General features: G+C 42.4%; 1 protein-coding gene across 1 annotated transcript in view; it reads left to right on the top strand.

Moving 5' to 3' along the window:
- The window catches only part of srgap1b (SLIT-ROBO Rho GTPase activating protein 1b), a 74,513-nt gene extending 54,031 nt beyond the window's left edge, over nt 1-20,482 (top strand). Inside the window, exons 11-22 of the mRNA XM_036577628.1 lie at nt 6-33; nt 175-205; nt 306-366; nt 474-551; nt 2,588-2,722; nt 4,440-4,545; nt 6,612-6,836; nt 10,161-10,240; nt 12,241-12,418; nt 14,577-14,711; nt 15,097-15,478; nt 17,826-20,482. Of these exons, the coding sequence (XP_036433521.1) occupies nt 6-33; nt 175-205; nt 306-366; nt 474-551; nt 2,588-2,722; nt 4,440-4,545; nt 6,612-6,836; nt 10,161-10,240; nt 12,241-12,418; nt 14,577-14,711; nt 15,097-15,478; nt 17,826-18,245 (1,859 nt within the window). The 3' untranslated portion in view covers nt 18,246-20,482. The remainder of the gene's footprint in view (nt 1-5; nt 34-174; nt 206-305; nt 367-473; nt 552-2,587; nt 2,723-4,439; nt 4,546-6,611; nt 6,837-10,160; nt 10,241-12,240; nt 12,419-14,576; nt 14,712-15,096; nt 15,479-17,825) is intronic.
- The last annotated feature ends 1,630 nt before the right edge of the window (nt 20,483-22,112 follow it).

Genomic DNA, 22,112 nt, shown 5'->3' with positions numbered 1-22,112 from the left:
CACAGGTTATAGAGCAGACATAATGACCACAAGGTAAGAGCCTTTCTGTCCATCTGTCTGTTGTAGTTGTTGTCCTGGCTTTGCTGAGCAATGCAAAACAGATGTGTTTAATGTGTTGAGTTCTCTCTCTCTCTCTCTCTCTCTCTCTCTCTCCCTTTCTCTTTCCCCTCATAGCCGTCGCCGGAACTCCCACAGCAGGCACCAGGTAGCATTCCTGTCTCGGCCTCTACGCTTCTTTTTGCCTGTTTGCTTTTTTCCTTTACCCTTGAACTGTTCTGAAAGTTGGTTGTCTCCTTTGTGCTCAGGACGCTGCGAAGGCCATTCCGCTGATTGTAGAGAGCTGCATCCGCTACATTAACCTTTATGGTAAGATGTGGTTATGAATTAGTCACACAGCCGATGATGCACAGATTTAATGCATCAACACCAACACAAATGAAGGGTAAAGCGTGTTCTCATGATTGCCTCTCCAGGTTTGCAGCATCAGGGCATTTTCAGAGTGTCCGGCTCTCAGGTGGAGGTCAATGACATCAAGAACTCTTTTGAGAGAGGTTGGTAGACCTTCTTAGACTTCATGCACTAAGGATGGACAATATGGCAAAACATATAACATGATACTTCAAAACATATTCATAAAAGTAATTTCGTTTTTTTCACATTTGCAAAAATGGTGGACAAAATGCAGAAAAGCAGTAGCGCCATGTTTATAAAAAGCTGTGAATAATGGCATAGACTGCCCAATCAGACACCTGTTACTATGCAGTTTATTTAGTACTATACTACATTGTGGTCTGCAGGCTCTGTATAACTAGTCTAAGGCCCGATTCACACGTACAGCAACTGCGTGGCGTAAGCGATGCGGAAAGTCACGCTTTTCATTTCGGCACCCATGTTAACTGGTCAGCGCTTTCACACAGGCTGCTCATGCGAAGCGACAGAGCGTCCCAAACACCTCAGTGAAGCGGTGTGGTGTTGAGAGAATAGACCCGGTGCTGATTTTTACTGTGCAATGTGTGCGTCACGCTGCAAAATACACTGAAATAAAACAAACTTAAAAATGCATTTGTTTTTTTCATTGAATTCACGACGAAATACTAGTTGAACATTAAGTGCTGCAAACAGATTTCCCAGTCTAACGTTACCAGGCTTGAAACTTCTGCCTAAAGACAAGTCAGAATGCTTTCAATGACAAATTTATATACCGTACACGTGTATTAGATTTTTGTTGAGGAGAGTCACTGATGTGACCACTTATCCATCTGGAAAAAGGAATGACTGTGTAACTTTTTCGTTGCTCCACTGCACATCACAAACGCTGTATGTATGAAAGACTAGCGTGTTCAAACTGTAGCGCTCGTGCTGCCGCGTTGCTCACGCCATGCAGAACAGTATGTGTGAATAAGGCCTGACTCTGACAGTCTAACTGTGATACCCCTGACACCTACAATGTGATCAGAAGAGAGATCAGATCACTCCCATTTTAAAAGAGCTGCACTGGCTGTCTGTATCGCTCAGAGTAGATTTTAAAGTTCTGCTACTAGTTTTTAAGGCTCTAAATGACCTTAAAGCACCACTTACATCACAGAGTGTCTGTCTGTTTATGTTCCAGCACCTGATCTTAGATCTGCAGATACTGATCTTCTGAGCACGTTCAGTAAAATACAGAAAACGTGGAGAGACTCGTTCAGTTACTCTGCTTCTAGACTGTGAAGCTCAGTTCACCTTTTATTAGACAGTCAAGCTCAGTGCTCACTTTAAAAACGTATCTCTTTAAGTTATCGTGTAATCAAAACTCTACGTCTTGAGGTATTTATCTTTTAATGTGATGAAAATGTGTCATTTTTTTATGATTCTGGATTAGAATTAGAATTACTTCGAATTTCTTGTATTACTGTTTAGCTTTATCACCTGTATGTAAAGCACTTTGAGCTGCCACCAGCATGAAAAGTGCTATATAAATAAAAACTATTATTAATATTATTATTATTATTATTAAGAGTGTAAGGTGGCATAATTTATAGGGATGCACCTACATGAGAATTGTCGGCTGATATCTGATATTTTTCACATACATATCATGCTGATGCATAAACATTTATAAAATGTAGAAATAGAGACTAGAATTTAACATTTATTTCCATAGGATTGCAAATACAGTAAAGTGCCGGTGTTTTAGCGTAGTAGCCCGGCTTCACCTAAACGTTCTGTTCTTCCGGAGTGCAGTAAATGTGTCATTAAACATTGTTTTGAAGTATCAGTCAAATCTAAACATCTGTCTGATGCTGATAACCTTTTAAAGCAATTATCCTCTGATATGGATGTTATTTCAATATCACTGTGCATCCCTAGTAATCTATCCCAGTAGCGATAACACTGTATTTTGGGATGCTCTTTCATGCCCACAAAACAGAAGGCAGAATAAAGACACACACTGAAAGCATCTGTTGTGCTAGTGTGGAGTCGTTCAAAGGAAATTCGCTCTGACCGCAACATTCGCAAATTTCTTGAACGTGCCGATTTGCTTTTGGCAGCAGCACAGATTTGTGCAATTACGAGGTTTCTAGCCATCATCCTGTCTGTTTCCAAGGCAACGACCCTCTGACGGACGAGGAGAACAACCACGACATCAACTCAGTGGCGGGCGTGTTGAAGATGTACTTCCGCAACCTGGACAACTCGCTCTTCCCCAAAGAGAAGTTCAACGACCTCATCGCCTGCGTCCGTGAGTGCAGAGGAAGGAAGAGAGAGGTGTATGAGAGGAACGGAGAGGGAGAGAAAGCAGAGAGGAAAAGCATTCAGGATGTGACAGGGTGCTAAATTCTTCAGTTATCCAGGGAGTTAGGACAGCTGGTGTGTGTGTGTGTGTGTGTGTGTGTGTGTGTAGAAAAACAAGAATAAATGCACACTTTTACATCTTCCTTTCACACAATAGACAGAGCAAAATGCTGTGTTTATTCAACTGAGTTTCAAATAATAGAGCAGTACAAAAACAACCCAACAATTTAGGTGTGAATGTTTATACTGTGTAAACACTCAAAAAAGGTACTAAACTGTGAGGCCCTCAAGAGAAAGTCTTCACTACCCTTAGTTAGGGAAGAGAATTGTACTCTGTTCCGTTACAGTTGTATTTTTTAAGTTGCATTGACTCCATGCAGCTTGTCTTGGTTCTATGCTTTTTATTTTATTGTTCTGTTTTAAAACATTAGGTTATGAAAAGGTACAAATGTTTTCCCTGGAAAAATGTATTTAAGGTTGGACCTTGTTGTTGTACCTTTGAGGGAACATTTACATCGTTTGTACCTGGATGAACAAAAATGTACCTGTACAGTACCTTTTTTCTGACAGTGTAGGGCTGCATGATTCATCATATTTTTATTGTTATTGTGATACGAGTTTCCACTATAAAGACGTCATTAAGGGCCGTGAAGACCGAATGGATTAAATTGCATTACAACTTCAGTGTGAGAATGTTGTAATTAAACTGAAAAGAATGTAGTTGTCTAATATGAGAGCAGTGTTATGCCAGCCTCCCATGAGCAGAGCACGTGACTTAACCACTGCGCTATACAGCGAATTACCAAGACTCTGTAGCAGTTGAGTCTGAATCAAGACCGAGACCAGATTAAAATTTTTTCAGCATATAAATAAAAATAAAAAGGAGGAAAAAAATGATTAATTTTCATTATCATTCATTAAACATAAATATGTAATATATATAATATATAATAATATAATAAATATTATATTTTCTACTTTTTTGTGTACTTTTTTTGTGTAATTTTATTATATTTATTATTGTAGCCTTAGTCCAACTTTGTATTGTAACTTTTGGATGTAAATGATGGTGACGTTAGATCCTCACCTAGTGTACAGATCTAATTTCAACATATTCAAATGGTAGGACTCAGACAGGGGCACGTATGTGTGTTTGTGTGTGTGTGTGTGTATATATATGTATACATATAATTTATTCATTTGTTGGCATAAATAGCAAAAGCTGTACAAGTGAATACTTTACAAAACAGCTTTACGATGCACATGTTGTGATTTTGTGTAAGTAGCTATTAGTATACCATTATTTTATTTTGTACTTTGCGCAATAGTGACTGGTGCTTTTGTAATGTTGTTTATGTATATTTGGCTGTGTATTTTGCCTGAAGAATATGACAGATAGATTACTGTTTTAACAGGAAAAAGAGTGTACATGTTGCACTATATTATTCATGATTTTTTGCTTCTGATATCCAAGAACAGCTTTGTCAAATATTGCATGTCCATATCGTGCAGCCCTAACGCAGGACCTAGTGTGATAGTGTGTTGTGTGCAGTGTTAGTGTGTTAGCCACCCTTTTAATAAAATGTGTACCTTTTTATAATCATAATCAGTCATAATATCTTCCTTCACTTCACAAATATGTGTATGTTCTAAACCTGCTGCAGGCACAGAGAATTTGTACGAGCGAGCGCTGTCTATTCGGAAGATCCTGATGACATCACCACGGCCTACTCTTGTGATCATGAGATACCTTTTTGCGTTCCTCAACCAGTAAGTTTGCACACATGCATCTATGTTATTAGGGATATTCAACATTATAATAATTAATTGTGATTAACTACACAAAATAATAAAGTTAATCAAGGCTAAATCAATAAAATTGCATTTGTCTTATTTGCTCAAATTTGACCCTAAAGAGGGATTTGTCCATTTAAAAAGCAGTGCATGCTGTTGTAGTTATATAAGTGGACAAAATAAGCTTTCTCAGAATGTATTTATTACTGTCACTTCTACTTCGCTATTGCGTTTGTTAGTTTGCTGCTCATTGACTCCAAGGTTCTTCTGTAAAAGCACTGTTCGGCAGAGTCTGCTGAAGACGACCTCCAGTGCTGACATTACTGCAGCATCGATGGTGTGATTTGCTTGTAATTGATACTTTAGACTTGATGAACTGTGACATTCACATCAGTGTGGCAGATGGAAAAAACTTTGGTTTTATCAAGAGAATATCAAGGGAATTTACAGTTTAAAGCTGTATTTGAACGAGAGGGCGACAGTTGTGGAGTCAGTCATAGCAACATACAGCGTTCAAGCAGCTGGGCTTCAGGCTGGAATTACTGACATTTAGAAGGGTCAAACTACGAAAATACGTTAACAGCCTAAAACAGATAGACTGCTGACCTACAGGCTTAAACAGACAGAATCAAACTTAGCTACACAACCAATCCAAATGTCCATTTCACCTGGGGGGTGGGACTTTTCTCCAGCAATGAAACTTTCAAGATTTTGTCATCAGTAGCCACGTTTACATGCAGCCTAATAATCCATTAATAGTCTGACTAATAGCTCAATCAGAATAGAATACGTCCATGTGTACACCTCAGTCTAAATAGTCTAGTCTGATTGAGGCCATTCGGCCATCAGTTTCTGTCTGATTGAACGAGGTGGGTAATCCTGTAAATAATCCGTTAAATAGAAGAATAATAACCATGTAAACGCCTGTATCTGATTACATTCCCAATCTGAAAGTTTAAGTACATTCTGCGCACAAAGTTTATGCTCTGATCTTTAAAAGACGGCGGTGGGACGAACATCCAGCTTATGTGTCTCAGAACACGACGTCTTCCTCTCGGCCTTCTTTAATAAGGACATGTGAAGGACTTTTTCCTGAGTCTGACATCATTTTAAAGTAATTAAAAACACAAGCACTGCTCACTGCTGCTCGTCTCACTCTGACTGGACTCACGTCCACACTACTACAGTACTATGTGGTACTCCACACATGCACGTAAATTTGGATCGGATTACTTGTAGTGCGCATGTAAACGGAGATTTTCCATCAGATTGTTGAGTAGAGTGAGAATATAAACACCTCAGTCTTGATCTAATCGAAATGTATTCAATTGGACTGACAAAAATCTTTGCATGTAAACAGAGTCAGTGAGAGGAAAGCTGAAGCTCTTTAATCTGGTAAATTAATCTGGTAAACCTCCTTTATTTATATACTATTATTACATAATGTGTGTGTGTGTGTGGGTGTGTGTGTGTGTGTGTGTGTATACACACACCTCCACCATCACCACTGGTAGAGAAAACGACTCTTGAGCCGAGCGATGCAGCTAAACTAAGTGCCAGCTTTCGCACCGGAAATTAAATCCACTGCCTGCTCTGTGCCAGGAGAGACATAGAAAAGGAGAAAGACAAAAAGGGAGAGAGAGAGATAGGCAGTGTGAAAGACAGAGGGAGGGAGTGAGGGGGCGTGTGTGAAAGGATGGGTAGAGGTGAAAAGAGAAAAGGTGTGATTTGCTGCTCTGTGATCTCACCATCAGCTTCTCTCTCTTGGAAAGCACACGGGTCTGCTCATCCCGGAGAAATGAACACCCCAGAACAAAATTATGACACCATGTTTATTAATATATTTTTGATATTGAAGATCTCAGTAGTTTTGCATGAGTGTTAAGGTTTGATTTTATTTGCATGAGCAGTGCATATAGATATGCTAAGAATCATACAGGTTTGTGCTCATATCTCACTGTCATTTCATTAGCTGAGGTTTTCTAGTTTATCTGTGGTTGGAACTCTGCAGTATCCTTCACCTCCTTCACCTCTTTCCCCAGTCTGTCTCAGTACAGCGATGAGAACATGATGGACCCTGGTAACCTGGCCATCTGTTTCGGGCCGACCCTGATGCCCACGCCGGACCTGCTGGACCAGGTCTCCTGCCAGGCCCACGTCAACGAGGTCGTCAAGACCATCATCATCCACCACGAGACCATCTTCCCCGACACCAAAGAGCTGGAGGGGCCCGTCTACGAGAAGTGCATGAGCAGCACAGAGTACTGGTGAGAGCGGGGCTGTATGTGAGCTAGCTGCAACAATTAGTCGATTAGTTGTTGATTAGTTGTCGATTAGTCATCAGAGATGTCAGTCATGGAGAGAAGTCGATGTGTCAAAGTTTTGTTTACATAAAAACAAAAGAGCTCTATAATGCTGTATAACAGGGGTCATCAAATAAGTTTGCTAATACTCTTTGGGTGAGAACTGCTTATTTAGCTAAACTGTCCACTGTGAATAAACAACACAGAGGCTGTCGAGGACCGCTCATGTAAATTAGCCCCTTTAACACACCTTGCACCACTGTCTCATAAAAAAATACTGCTTTCTATATTAGATTATATTGCTACAGTATGTTTATAATACTCAAATCACTATTCGGGCATTTCTATTTTTGCCCTCACTGGAAAACAGAGAAAATATAGTGGCCAACAATTCCGCAAATTTCATGTTTTGCTCATATTTGCACGTATGTATATTATACCTTGCTGCTGTAGGTCCTGTTGGGCTTTTGAATCAGGCATTTGCGGATATAAAATAAATGGAGAGTTTTATTAAAAAAAAGGATTGACACAATAAAAACAGTGTTAACATCAGACTAGATCAAAAAGCATTAAAGGAAAACACAATGCATGCGTAGTCATAAAACAAGCAAGGGTCGAAACCCAAAGATCTAACAGGTTAACAAAGCCAACAGGGAAGAATCCGCTTGAGTAATCAGACAATGGGAAACTCTGGCTCTATGAGAGTCAGACAGTAATCAGATTTCTGCTTTGCAACCAGCCAATAGACTCACCGAAGAAGACGTGACGTAAAAGTAATGTAAAACTCAAACTTCATGCTGCAGCTTTTTTTTTTTAAACATTGCGTCACTTTACCTGAAAATATGAACATACGTCATCTAGAAGATGAAGAATATTCAAATCCTTTATTTCGTGTTTGGTTTCAGCGCCACTCCAGCACTGTTTTGCTGCATGTTGCGACATCCACCGTCTGATCTCGCACATGTGCAGACTGAGAAATACGATAGAAATCAGAGTAAGAGTTTACATGCACTGAGAAATCTGATTACTGAGCCAAAATCCAGCTCTCTTTATCAGATTTCTTAGTCGGATTTATAGATCAGAGTATAGTGTTTACATGACCATTTGAATAATCGGATAACTGCAGAAATCCGATTATGATCTGATTATTAAGTGCATGTATACGCATTCAATGAGAAACAAAGCAACATCATAAACGGGATAAGTGTCAAACAAGAGGTTGGCTCGGTATGCGCTGAGTGAACAGGGGAACTTTTGCAGTGTAACAGTGAAACAGACAGGCTTATATACACGGTTATACAGGTGATGACAGTCAGTGTTCAGGTGACTTGGATCCGCTGGTTGACTGATGATTGGTTGATGCAGTCACATGACAAACTGAGGGATCTTGGGAACTGGAGTTCTTAATGAAGTGAGAGTCCAACTGAGAACCGGGAGGCATGACAGGAGCCTGAAGATAAAAATGTGAGCATGTTGCCTGGGACATGTTGTTAAAGACGTGTCTGAGAAGGCGATAGCTCTTTTGCTGACTGTTTTTAATGTTTTCCAAAGTATTTCTCTGCAATTTAGGGCTGCAAGATGATTTTTTTTAGATCCAAATTGCAATTTGAATGAATTTTAAATCACAAGTGGTTCAATTTTATTTATAACATATTATCAACAACGTAGTTCAAGAAGTTTTAAGTTGAGAAATATAACTTAATAACCTAATAATAGCTTGTGAACCCCCTGATAAGTTGGACCAATCAGAAGCAACCAAACTCCTGTGTGTTGTGTTTGTAACAACACAAACATAGCTAGCATTTAGCGTGTATTGTGCCTCATTGAAAAAGCACTCAGAGCTGAAACACTCCTTAGAACTTCAGCTTGAATGGGCGGGGCTAAACTGCTATAGGCTGAACAGGCAGATGTATGTAAATGTAGTGTAATGACTGAATAATGAATACCAAATGACTGGGAAGTGAGAGGTACTTTTTAAAACTTTTAAAAATATTTACATACTTTATCAAACTTTTTCATTTCATTAAAATAAGAAAATTCAGTTTTCCATGGTATGGGCCTTTTAACAGAACTTGATGTTTTCAGAGAGCGGGTTTTTCATGTCAGGCTCGGTCGATCCAACAGTTTTCAGTACACTACAGGACACACTGGGTCATTTCAACATTTCGTAGTTGAAGAAATCACACAAATGGAACCTAGACTGATGGTGGTGCTGTGCAAGAGGTCCCGGGTCCATATCCCAGACGAGCCCCTAATTGTTATGACCCCACGTTTTGTCTAGGGCCCTGTGACATCAGTAACATGTGGCATTAAAATACTGAACTGGTGATGATGGATTAAAAGCTGGAGGAACAGACCAATATAGAGCTCTTGAAGCCATTTTATTAAAACCAACCACAGTAAAATGATGTGCTATGTTATCTAGTACCACACTGGAAGAGTCAAACTGTGGACGGCACCAAAGAAAAGAACAAAACATATCCAAACCATGTTCGCCTACTCTGAAACAAAAGGACTTACCTAACCTAAAAAAGGAAACCAAACTTAACTATGCTACACCTCCCTGACCAGTAATTCAAAGTACATGTGACGGTGCCCTCTGACCTAAGGAACCAGAAAGAGTGGACTTCCAGGTGGTGTGAATGTATAGGCACACCCCTCTTACCTGTTTGAAACCCCAGGTGGTACAAATAACCAAACAGTCTCTTGTAAAACAAAGTTAAAGAAGTGCTGGTGAAATAAAACAAAAGCACACTTCCAACACAAGAGATTAAAAACACAAACTAAAACACAGCACAGATGATCAGTCCTCTCTCTCTTCAGCCATCTTGAAGGTTTCCTTTTAAGGCTGAAGCTCCTTCCCCAGTTACACCAGACGGGCCTCTGATTGGTTAGAGGTCCTCTGCACATGACTGAATGCCTTTACAGGTATCCCTGAGAAAGGAAAGAGAGAGAGAAAGGGAGAGGGAGAAGAGAGAGAGACACACACAAACAAAAAACCCAAAATACGTGCTTACACGTAACACAGAGGAACATCTATTCGTCAATTAATAATAGCTGATGAATTAATTGATTGTAACAGTATTTATTAGTTGCAGCCCTGGTGTGAGCAGTGGTTGGCAGGGCTGTTTGTGTATATGTGTGTTGGAGGAGGTTATATTGCATTTCTGAACAATTTTAGGACTAAGTAAACTGTCTTCTGAAAGGTCTTCTGTCATTGATCTCTCTCTCTCTCTCTCTCTCTCTCTCTCTCTCTCTCTCTCTCTCTCTCTTCTCTCTGTCCCTCAGTGAGAGTCCCTACAGTGAGCCAGGAGCGTTTGAGGAGGGAGAGCAGGACGGTGGCACTGAGACACAGACCAGTGAAGAGGGTACGTCATAAATGCATGCACACACTCAGCTTCAGTCTTTTTCTTCTCCATGAATTCATTTAATGCTCCTAGTGAACTCTTACAAGTCAAGAATTCTCGTTGTTTTGCTTTTTAACTCAATAATTACTTAGTTACATAATGACATTTACATTTGAACTTTTACAGGTTGAGGGGTCTAGGAAGCTTTATGTCTCAGAGACATTGCTTTAGTGAGACTGACAACCACCTAGCCTGCTTCACTGTAGCTAAGTCGTTAGAAGAGAATAGCTTAGTAATACAAGACCTCAGTGCCTTTATATTTTTCCTGTGTTATAAGAGGGTTCCTATATTATATCAGACCCCTGGTATCGACGGGTTTGATTCTGTGCTTTCTTTTTTTTCAGTTTTTTTCAATATCAAAAACATGGCCAATTTTAAAAGATTGCTTATCTTCTACAAACAAAATTGCTAATAAATTACATATAAAATTAACTTCTACACACAAAATAAAAAAAAAAGTATTTCTGCTTATGAACACACCTGTGGTATCAGTTGAAAATTTACAGTCTGCACTTTCTGACAGAATTTCTCAGCTTGTTTGTTACTAGAGATGGGACCGATCCGATCCTATATCGGTATCAGGTCCAATGTTGACGTCACTTCACTCATCATATATTGAACAGACCGGGCTGATCCACTTACTGAACCATTTTCCAATCCGCAGCCGGCGCTGGACCACGAACCCGCCGTAACGTAACATAACAGATACATCACCAATCCAGATTCCATTCCACATCTTACCCTGAACCCACAGCAACTTCAGTCAGTAACTGAATGAGCAAATAACATTAGCTGTTGATTTGACTGAAATGTTGTTTGGAGATATTTTAGTCTGGAAATACCGAAAAGCAAGACAGCTGCGTGTAATGTTTGTAAAGCCAGTGTGCCAAATGCGGCTGCGTCGGACAATACAACCAGTTTAATCACCTGCAGAGGATTTCATGTGAAGATGCTCTCCAGAAACGCGATAAACTTCCAGCACACAAGACAAAGGCTAAAGGCATCACAGAGAAGTTGCTAAATTTCATTATACTCAATGACCAGCCGCTATGTGTAGTGGAAAATGTCGGATTTCACAGCCTGTTGGAGCACTTAGAGCCCAGGAATGATCTGCCATCCAGAAAACACATTTCAGAGATTCAGAGACTGCTATACCTGAACTGTACAACCGAGTGTCATCACAGTTAGCAGCGCAGTTAGCTAGATGGTAAAGCCATGAGCTGCACAACTCATATTTGGACCACAGATGTGAGTCCAGTGTCTCTCATAAGTCTCACTGTACACTGGGTGAACTCAGAAACATATGCACTACAGAGTGTGATGCATCAGGTGAAAAAGTGCAGGGGGTCACACACCAGCAGTTCGGGTGTAGCCTTCATTAGAGATATGCTTAGTGTTTGGAAGATTAAACACCTTAAACACAATACCAACAATAATAATGATATCAAAGTAATAAAAGAGCTCTTGTATTGGAACCTTTATCGGTATTGGCAGTTGTGTATCGGAATCGGATCAGAACTGAAAAAATGTGGATCGGCCCATCACTATTTGTTACTACAAGTGAGAAGTATTTCATGTTCGTATTCATATATAAAATTACAACAAGCTTTTATCTCCAGTGATAGCTGCGTCTTCTAAGGCTTAATAAAAACAGTCTGCTGTGTTGTTAAAGAGCCTATATGCTATGTTTTCTTACATTCGCCCTGTGACTTATGACTTTCGTGTGATTTTATGTACCAGAAAGTCATTTCATTTCTGCATGACTTTGTTCTAACATCTCCTGTTTTTACCACAGTCCTTGTAAGATTTAAGTGGATATGTGTAAATACTTTGTTTTTTGTGACATCACAAAATCGGTGGATTCAAAATGAGGTGTTTATGCCGCGTAGTGTCCATCAAACTGTTACAAAATGTCTTCCACAATACAGGAGTTTAAAACAGTTTCTCCGTCTGTGTTTTAGAGGGGGAGCCGGTGGAGGCCTTAGCTAAGTTTGACTACGTGGGGCGCTCAGGTCGTGAGCTGTCCTTTAAGAAGGGGGCGACTCTGCTGCTGTTCCAGAGAGCCTCGGAGGACTGGTGGGAGGGACGACACAACGGCACTGATGGACTCATACCACACCAGTACATCACACTGCAGGAGTGAGTTTCCCTATCACAGCCATGCAGGCGTTACAGAAGTGGCTAACATGTCTGGTGATGATCACTTGAATGTAATGATTTTGTTGATTTTATTGATTTTATTGACTGTTTTGCGGTAGAGACGTGCAGTCTGACTGGTTTCGATATTGAAGTGTCTTTAAGAGTTCAGGAATGGTTACCTGGTTAACTGCAGGGAAGGAAAAAACAACAACAAAAAGGAGGAAAAAAAGACTTTGGCCTAAATTAGTGTTGGGCTGTAGGATTACTTGTTAAATAATAGCGCTGGAAGTTAAATTTTGAAAAAAAAAAGAATGGGAAATCAGTAGATTTTGTGTCTGATGAGTAAGAGGAGCTGCCTCTTCAGATGAGCTAATGAGTTAACACTAACTGGTACAGTGTTGGTGGCTGATGAGGATTTGTCATGTTCTACAAGACCTTTTCTCCTTGGACATTGTGCCGACATGGTAATTTGTCAGAGAAATATATTTTCCTCTTTCTGGATCTGACCATCAGCTAAAGCCTAGTTAGCGGAAAAGTCGTGCCAGAGCTGGCCATGCTACACCTTATGGACAAAAGTATTGGGGCACCTACACATTACACCTAGAGGAACTTGTATGACATCCCATTCTAAATCCATAGACATTAATATGGAGTTGGTCCCGCCTTTGCAGCTAAAACAGTTTCCACTCTTTTGCAAAGGCTCAATATTTTGGAGAGTGTCTGTGGGTATTTTTGCCCGTTCCTCCAGAAGGGCATTTGTGAGGTCAGACACTGATGTTGGATGAGACGGCCTGGTTCACAATCTCTGTCCTAGTTCACTCCAATTGTGTTCAACAGGGTTGAGGTCAAGGCTCTGTGTGGGCCAGTCAAGTTCTTTCACACCAAGCTCACCCAGCCAGGCCCTTATGGCCTTTGCTTTGTGCACCAGGGCTCAGTCATGCTGGAACAGAAAAGGGTCGTCCTCAAACTTTTGGATTTGGAAGCATAGTTGTCTAAAATATCTTTGTATACGGAAGCATTAAGATTTCCCTTCACTGGAACTAAGGGTTCTAGACCAACCCCTGAAAAACAACCCCATAGCATCATCCCTCCTCCACCAAACTTTACAGTTGGCACAATGCAGTCAGGCAGGTAATGTTCTCCTGGCATTCACCAAACCCAGACTCGTCCATCAGACTGCCAGATAGAGAAGTGGCATTGTGCTTGGAGATGCAAGGTTTGCATGCAGCTGCTCAGCCATGGAAACCCAAGCCATGAAGCTTCCAGTGCACAGTTTTTGTGCTGATGTTGATGCCAGAGGAGGTTTGGAACTCTACAGTTACTGAGTCAGCAGAGCATTGGCGACTTTTATCCTCTATGCTCCTCAGTACTTGATGACCTGCTCTGTAACTTTACGTGGTCTGGAACTTTGAGGCTGAGTTGCTGTGGTTCCAGTAATACCACTCACAGTTGATGGTGGAATATCCAGAAGGGAAATTCCACAAACTAATTTGTTGCAGCAGTAGCATTACAGTACCACACTTGAGCTCTTTAGAATGACCCATTCTTTCAGAAATGTGTATAAAGGCAGACGGCATGGTTAGGTGCTTGATTTTATACACCTGTGGTAATGGGGCTGAATGAAACCCTTGAATTCAATGGTTATGTGTCCCAAACCTTTTGTCTATGTAGTGTATCTCTACCATCTCAATCACATCATTAATAACATGGAAACATGCTCACATTCACGCACTTGTGTTTTGTAGTTGCAAAATATAAAATACTTGCTTGCGAGAGTCATATTTTACGGTCCTGTTGAAACATAAAACCACTGTTACCCTGAATTGTATCCTGTTTATCCTGTTATTTTCTCCATCTTTCTGTGATGAAAAGTATTGAGTGCCCAAATAGTGATTTCAGTATTCAAACGCTGGCACCTTGATCGGCTAACCGAGTACTCGAGTGGCAGGCGATTCAGTTTTGTTCTCATTTATTTCAGTTGAGTCAGTAATATCTGATGGGAGTTTTAATTATCCAAGTCATTTAGGTATTGATTGAATTGATCTGCTAACTGATTAATCGGCCAATTAGCTGAGGTGTTAATGATGGATGGCTGGACAGATGGAGGGATGGAGTGATGGACAGGTAAGCTAATGGACTGGTTGTTTTCCCATTTTAGGGAGGAGGCCATGTCGGACACTCTGAGTCAGAAGGCAGAGAGTGAGGTCAGCAGCACTCCCTCAGATGAAGTCAGCTCCAGGAGGTCCCTGACCTCCCCCACTGAACCCAGACTGCCAGAAACCTTCATCAGCCGGTGAACACCCTCACATACATGCTTTGGACATTCCTCACACCACACAATTTGAACAGAAAAGTGCGTGAACACTCACTCACAGGCGCACAGCCTCACATATTTTACCCAATTTAAGAGCAGCTGTGAGGAGGAATACGAGGTCTTGAGTGGAGTGAAAGGAAATTCCAGAGCTGCACTGTGCTGTGCTAGAAATGCAGCTTGAGTCACGTTTCGCATCATTAAATACAGACACGTATCAAAATACTCTCACTATACAGAATGTTTTTAGTAATATTTCCCCCCAAATCCATTTTATTTTAAATTGTCAGATTGGACTTTGTATTTTTTTATTCTGTTTGACTCATCACAATCATTTTATTCTCCATCTCTTTTTCACCGCTGTCAGTCACCGTAAAAGGACGGAGGCTCTGCTGCGGCGTGTGCCAGGGCGCCTCAACGATGGGCACTGCCACGGGAACGGTCTGGAGCGCAGCTCCCCCCCAGTGACAGTCACTGTGACGGGTCACTTCAGCCCGCGGGAGCTGCTGCGTGGTCACTCGGGGCCACAAGACAGCCCTGAGCAGCTGCGCCGGCGCGGGGGTCACCCCACCACCACTGCACCCACTACCACCACCAATGGCACACTGAGCTCCAGCATCAGCCGCCACGAGTCTCTGCGAAGGGAGAGAGAGAGGGAGAGCCCCCCCATCCGCCAGTCACCGTCTGCTCTGCACTGCAGCCTGCCTGAGCAGAGGGCACGCACGCTCAACCCACACACCATGGCACAGGTCAGTGAGGAGCATGCACATATATTTAAGCATACACATATTAAATGATCTACACACGTATGACTCATTATACAATGGTGGAATTTAATTGTGGTCCACAAGTATGTGAGTGAACTTTTTTCATTTTTTACTTATTATGAATTTAATAAATAACTAATTTCAATAAAAACAAATAAATAAATTCAGTAAAAACAAACTATGTTTTCAATAAAACATGTTGTTCTTGAGAGGTGCAGTATACCGGTTGAAATTGCTGTACCGGTATGCCGCAAATAAGTGCAGATAATGCAACATACATACAGTGCATAATATGCTTATTCCCTCACCTCCTGTGTAGTGAGTTGCAGTTTGAGGTAAGTGATTCTAGTTTGATGTTGAAGGAGCAGATATCAGACTGTAATAAGTAAAAGCCGGTCTCTTGGGGTTAGTTGTTATCCTAACACCCCACCTATAGCACCCCTTACACAGCCAGCTGCTTCAGGCAACACAGCAGTCTGAGGCTACAAGCTGAGAGGCTTCGCAGTTTCTCAGCTAATACTGATGGCTTGTAATATTTACCAAATTGCAGCAGGATCTAACATTTGTAGTTGAAAGCTTTGACCAGATGTCCCTGTTTTCCGGGGACAATACCCATTTTTGGTGGACTGGAGCTTGAAATGCTGGAAACGCCTGGAAATGTCCCTGTTTTTAACTGCAAATTAAAAACACACTAGCAAGTCCTAAGAAACACCTGGCAGAAGATGCAGATGGGCAGAGTTTTCGCACTGTGCTTGTTTTGGCCAACAGAGGGGGCTGGCTGCTGACCTAATAACCACTCCTACCTTGCTCACCTAGTTTTAGAGAACACTGTTGTGTAAAACTCGACCAAAAGCTTGCAAGTGTCAAGCAACAAAACAACAAACATCTTTTCAAGGCACAAGGTGACCCAGGGATTAAAAGCAGGGATGGGGACTTGAATTGCACTACCAGGTGATAGGTAGGCTATGTGATTTGTATAGGCATGCAGTCTACTTGAATGTAGGCTACCATGTGAGCTGCAAATAGATCGTTGCAAGGGGTATCGATTTTAAATGCATCACTTTTTCAGCCATCCATATATAACTAATGGCATATGTTAATAGCGTCCGTCTCTGTCTCTCTAGAACTGGAGCTAGTCCAGTGATGTGTTTATGGACTGGCTATTGGGCCTTTTTTCTATAGCTATGGGTCTCTTTTTATTTCTAAAATATTTAATAAGAATTACGGGCTCATGCAGTCACTAAATCTTTTGTGGTAAATGTATCCCCGTCTAGGCCGCTAGACTTAGTGACTTTTAAGACTCTTTTACTTACCAACTTTATTTCTAAAAAGCAGCAAGTGACAAATCTCACAAGGGTGAAAGCAAGAAATATAAATCTTTTATAGGACCACTGCAATTTATTCCCAGGCATGCTGACCATTTTCTACATTGTGTCGAAAAACAATTGGATGTAAAACAACATTCAGCACTGTTTTTGCCTTTTAGGGTTAGAAAGAAATATTGACGTTACTGTTTTTACTACTTTGCCCAATAAAAATATTTCAAACTACATGTAGTTGTGTTATAACTGAAGTTTGGGGGTAGGAACATGGCTGAACTCCCTCCTTCCTTCAAACTAACGCCCTATCAATTCTCACCCTCACCTTCCGTTCTCATGACAAAGTGAATCCCCACTGCCACCCCATCTCCTCCTTGTTCCTCAGTCCTACCACAGCTACGAGGGGATCTGGCCTTCTAGCTACAGGCAGAAGCTGCCCAGAACTCCAGCTCAGTTCTCAGAGTTCTCCCCCCTCCCTCAGTCAGTCTTCCCTCATACTTGCCACCACATGTTGAAGGCATGGTCTGAACTCACAAACTCTGTTGTTAAACACGGTTCTTATTACAAGTCAAGGGACATCTCTGAATGTGTCATTGTTAATCTGCCAAATAGGTTTACTTAAGCATCCAAAATGGTTTTATTTGAAAACAATTCACGCATAAATTCACTTTACTGTGAAACATATTTTGGCCATACCATTCACTGCTACTTGTGAGTCTCGAGGCTGAAGCTTTAGCATTAGCTAGAATTAACTTGGCCAGTAGTTGATGGTGCTAAATAAAATACCAGGCCAGCCACAATAGAGAAGCTGAGCACTGTATTCTGCTCTTTTGCCTTGGCGTCCTTGGGATAAAATGGCTGACAATGTACAAAATTAAAGCATTGATTGGTTGGTGGGGCGTCATCCCACTAAATCACCCCTGAATGCTGGCCCTGTCCTGTGTTGCTGCATATTAATGACACATACCCTGAATAAATGTCATACTGTATGTATGTGTGTGCTCGTACAGGACATCGAGGAGACCATGAGCCTGGCCCTGAGTGAGCTGCGTGAGCTGGAGCGGCAGAGCGGGAAGCCGGCCGCCCCGGACCTGGTGCTAGACACCCTGGAGCAGGTGAAGAGCAGCCCCTCGTTACCTTCGGGCTCCACCCCATCCAGCCTGTCCAGCCCGAGCGACTCCCCCAGCCCGCTGAGCCCCCACAGCCCCCTGCCACCTCTGCCCCCACTGCCCGGACCCTCCTCGCGCCGCTGCCCCAACGATCCTCCAGCCTCCTTCCTGCCAGCCGCCTCGCCCCGCATGGGTGTGACGCTGCGCCCCCCGGCCCTGCGCCCCAAGCCTCCCGTGCTCCCCAAAGCCAACCCCCCACCCTCTCAGCAGCCCCCCACCCAGCCCCAGAACTACCCCGCCGACAAGTCCGGCACCATGTGAGCCCGGCCCTGCGCGGGCCGAACCGGAGGAAACAGGGTCCAGACTAAAGCCTGAGGATTGAAGTAGTTACAGAGGGTTAGACAGGGTGATTCTGTTAAATAAACGAATACACGGTATGGCCGATAGCTAGCTTAAACGCAAGAGCGGTCAGATAGAGTTAGTCTATGATATTATAATCATTTAATGTGTCGTCAGGGTGATGTGTGCGTGTGTGCATATTCTCTAAAAGTGACTAGGACTTTAACTGTGTCTGTGTGTAGATACGTTTATAAGGAACACATTCAGAGACGGCGGAGAGAGAAAGAGAGAGAGAGAGAGAGACTGCTTGAGATTTCATGTACAGGAAGTACTGTTGATTCTGTTTGTTGGGAGTCTGGCCATGGGAAATGTAGTTCTTTTTTTTTTTTTTGAGTCCTCCTTCGGTGCAATGTATTTTCAGTGTTTTGATTTGTTAGGCCTTATTAGAGGGATGTGTTTTCCCTGCCAAAAACGGGGCCATTCTTAAAAGTTGCTGCTGCTTTCTTTCTGACGTTTTTACGACTTAAGTTGTAGGAAGTGACACAGGTGCCTCATGGGAAAAGGGTTATTCACGTGTCTTGATGGTGAATGTAGTTTTTAAGCCACGCAGTGCACCTATAGCCTCCGAGAGATGAACGAGGCGATCAAAGAACACCGAATGTATTAAAGGAGCAGTAAGTAGAAGTGTCTGTTAAAACATACAAGTAATACTATATTGCGTAGGTTTTTTTTGACCAATGGGAAATGCTTTCCTTTTATAGAACGGTCAGTTTGAATCTGTGGAACGCTTCGTTATGTCGTTGTGTTATAACAGAAAGTTACTTAGTGCTCCTTTAACTGAATGTTCCACTTTTTTTTTTCACTCTAACACCACACCGAGCCTTTATTACCAGATAAACCTCCCCCTTTACCGTGGTACGCAACCCGAGGCCTGATTGGACGCTGCAGAGGCCAGACATTCTGAGGGCACATGTGCGTACTTAATAGCTTTAACGAGATATTACAAGGCACTTGCTGCGGAAATGGAGCTACACCCCGGGTCCTGGCAAAGAAAACGACGACGGTAGAGGCGGAAAAGCATCGGCGGACCTTGGGACAGCATGACCTCAGCCAGCGGGCCACGCCTTCCCTCAGGTTGTCATGGTAACGCTTCCATTCTGCCACTGCTGCTCTTGTTAGAGGCCCAGTAGTGATTCTGATTTTTTCAGCCTGTACTTCCAGTGCGCGTGTGCGTGTATGTGTACGTGTGGCAGACTCTCTTCTGGAACACACTTTAATAGTTCATGTTTAACGGGCTCTCCTGTGTGTTAGCATGCTTGTACGTTTGGTGTTTCCACGTCAAAGTGCAGTCCGCTGCGCTTGGGTTTTAGGGCGCTGAAGAAGCAATGGATTATTCATGCCTGCCATGAGAGTGAGAGCAAGAGTGAGCGGAGCACGTGTGCAGGCAGAGTGTGCGAAGGAGAGAGTGAATCGTACCAATATACAAGACTGACTGACCGACTGTTCGTTTGTATGTGTTTGAGAGTGACTCTCCCAAGTGTGTAGCTGCGTTTGAAGGTGAGGGAGGACGGAGGACGTTTGTTTGAGCGTTCGAAAGACAGCGCGAGGCCATGCGTCCACCAAACAGCCATGTTTTCACTTTTTTATGCACAAACGAAATGATTGTTTATCACTTTCCAGCTGGTTCCTCTCTTGAAGTTTTCTTTTCTACCTGCAATATTTTATACTTATTTATTGATTCTGGTTTTAAGTGGGTGTAATGTTTTTTTAAGGGTCCTCGTTTCTACTGGTGCTCTCTCGCGTGACGGCGTGTGTGTGCGTCCCTGCGTTTGCTGCCGTTTCAAACTCTCCCCTCCTGCCCACCACCGACACACGCACACGCACGCTCTCTCTCACCCACATACACGCTGTGTGTTCACGCGAAAGTGCCTTTCAGGACGTGTGTTGAGTGGAGGAGCCTGTTCTGTTAGGGGATGTGTGCTCCTGTCTTTCTCTGAAGCGTCGTTCCAAGAATGAAACAATACGACTAGAGCTCTTTCCAAACGTTTAGCCACCTTTGAATGAAATCATAAATGATGTACATTTAACCCATTGTGATGTTGCACTTTTCATGTATTGGACTGTATTTGGCATGTAGCATTATATCATGTTCCAGTGCATTTTAAGAAGGTGTCAAGAACTTGAATGTCTTTGAAATAAAGTAAAGTTCATATGTCTCACTCTGGGCTCCAGTGCTCTGTTTACTTGCATGTCCCGTCACACAGGGCTGAGCAATTTGGGTAAAAAAATAGCTTGCTATTTTTTTTTCGATCTATATTATGACATGGATTTTAATTGTGATTATCCATCCATCCATCATCTAAACCGCTTATCCTTCTGGGTCGCGGTGGGGTGCTGGAGCCTATCCCAGCTGTCATTGGGCGGAAGGCAGGATACACCCTGGACAGGTCGCCAGTCCATCGCAGGGCAGACAGACAGACATACACATTCACACACACACTCACACCTAGGGGCAATTTTAGCATGTCCAATTAGCCTGACTGCATGTTTTTGGACTGTGGGAGGAAACCAGAGTACCCGGAGGAAACCCACGCAGACACGGGGAGAACATGCAAACTCCACACAGAAACGACCCTGGTCACCCGGCCGGGATTAATTGTGATTATATTCTGTAAAATGATATTAAGTTAGATTCAATTTAAAGGCAAAAATCTGAATCTGATGAACTGGCTTGCTGCTAACTCATTCACCATAGCAGCATTGATGGTTCAATGGCAACAAAATATTTGGTTTAACGATTCTTCTTCTGGAAAGGCTCTTTTCGGCTACGTTCACATTACAAGCCTCGTTGCTCAAATCTGATTTTTTGCTCAAATCCGATCTCTTTGACAGGATGGTTCACAGTCGTTTAGGCAAGTGATTTAAATTTGTCAATGTGAACGAACCGGCGTCCTGAAATGACCCTCATGCGCACATCCTACTCAATAACGTCACGTGAATGAATCACGTGCGTCATCAGCAAACAGACTAACGAGCAGAACGAGCTTCACTGAGAAGATTATTAACTCTGATCAGCTGTTCATTATTAGACCGAGACGAAGGAGAAAAAAGTGAGACATGTTACTTTTCCACTGTTTACAGGCTTTAACTTCTGTTCGGCGCTGCTGCCAGAGTAACGCTGAATGATGGAGCACGCGCAGTGGAAAAAAGCACATGAATTCTGATCCGAGTGTCACATTAGGGTCGCATGGCCAAGAATCAGATACGTATCCGATCTAGGACGGATTTGAAAAGATCAGATTTGTCCACACAGCCCTGAAAACATCAGATCAGAGTCACATTCGGGCAAAAAATCGAATTTGTGCCACTTCAGCCTGGTAATGTGAACACAGGATCCTAGTTTTTTCCCACTATGCGTGCGCCATCATTCAGCGTTACCATGGCAGCAGCGCTGAACAGAAGTTAAAGCCTGTAAACGGTGGAAAAGCAACACATCTCACCCTTTTCACCTTCGTCTCACTCTAATAATGAAGCTGAGAGCTGATCAGAGTTAATACTCTTCACAGCGAAGCTCGTTCTGCTCGTTAGTTTGTGCTGATGATGAACGTGATTCATTCATGTGAAATTACTCAGTAGGATGTGCGCATGCGGGTCATTTCAGGACGCCGGTTCGTTCACAATAATGACAGATTTGAATCCCTTACCTAACCGAGAGTGAATCATGTCAGAGAGATCGGATTTGAGCAACGAGGCTTGTAATGTGAACATAGCCCTAGTTTGATAATGAGCTCTTCCATACATTAACTGAGGTCTTACTCATCTCCTCTTGTGTCTTCAGTTTGAGTAACG

This window comes from Colossoma macropomum, unplaced genomic scaffold, assembly GCF_904425465.1.
Source record: "Colossoma macropomum unplaced genomic scaffold, Colossoma_macropomum, whole genome shotgun sequence".
NCBI lineage: Eukaryota > Metazoa > Chordata > Actinopteri > Characiformes > Serrasalmidae > Colossoma > Colossoma macropomum.
The sequence above is the reverse complement of the archived record's forward strand: the minus strand, read 5'-3'. Positions and strand labels throughout refer to the sequence as shown.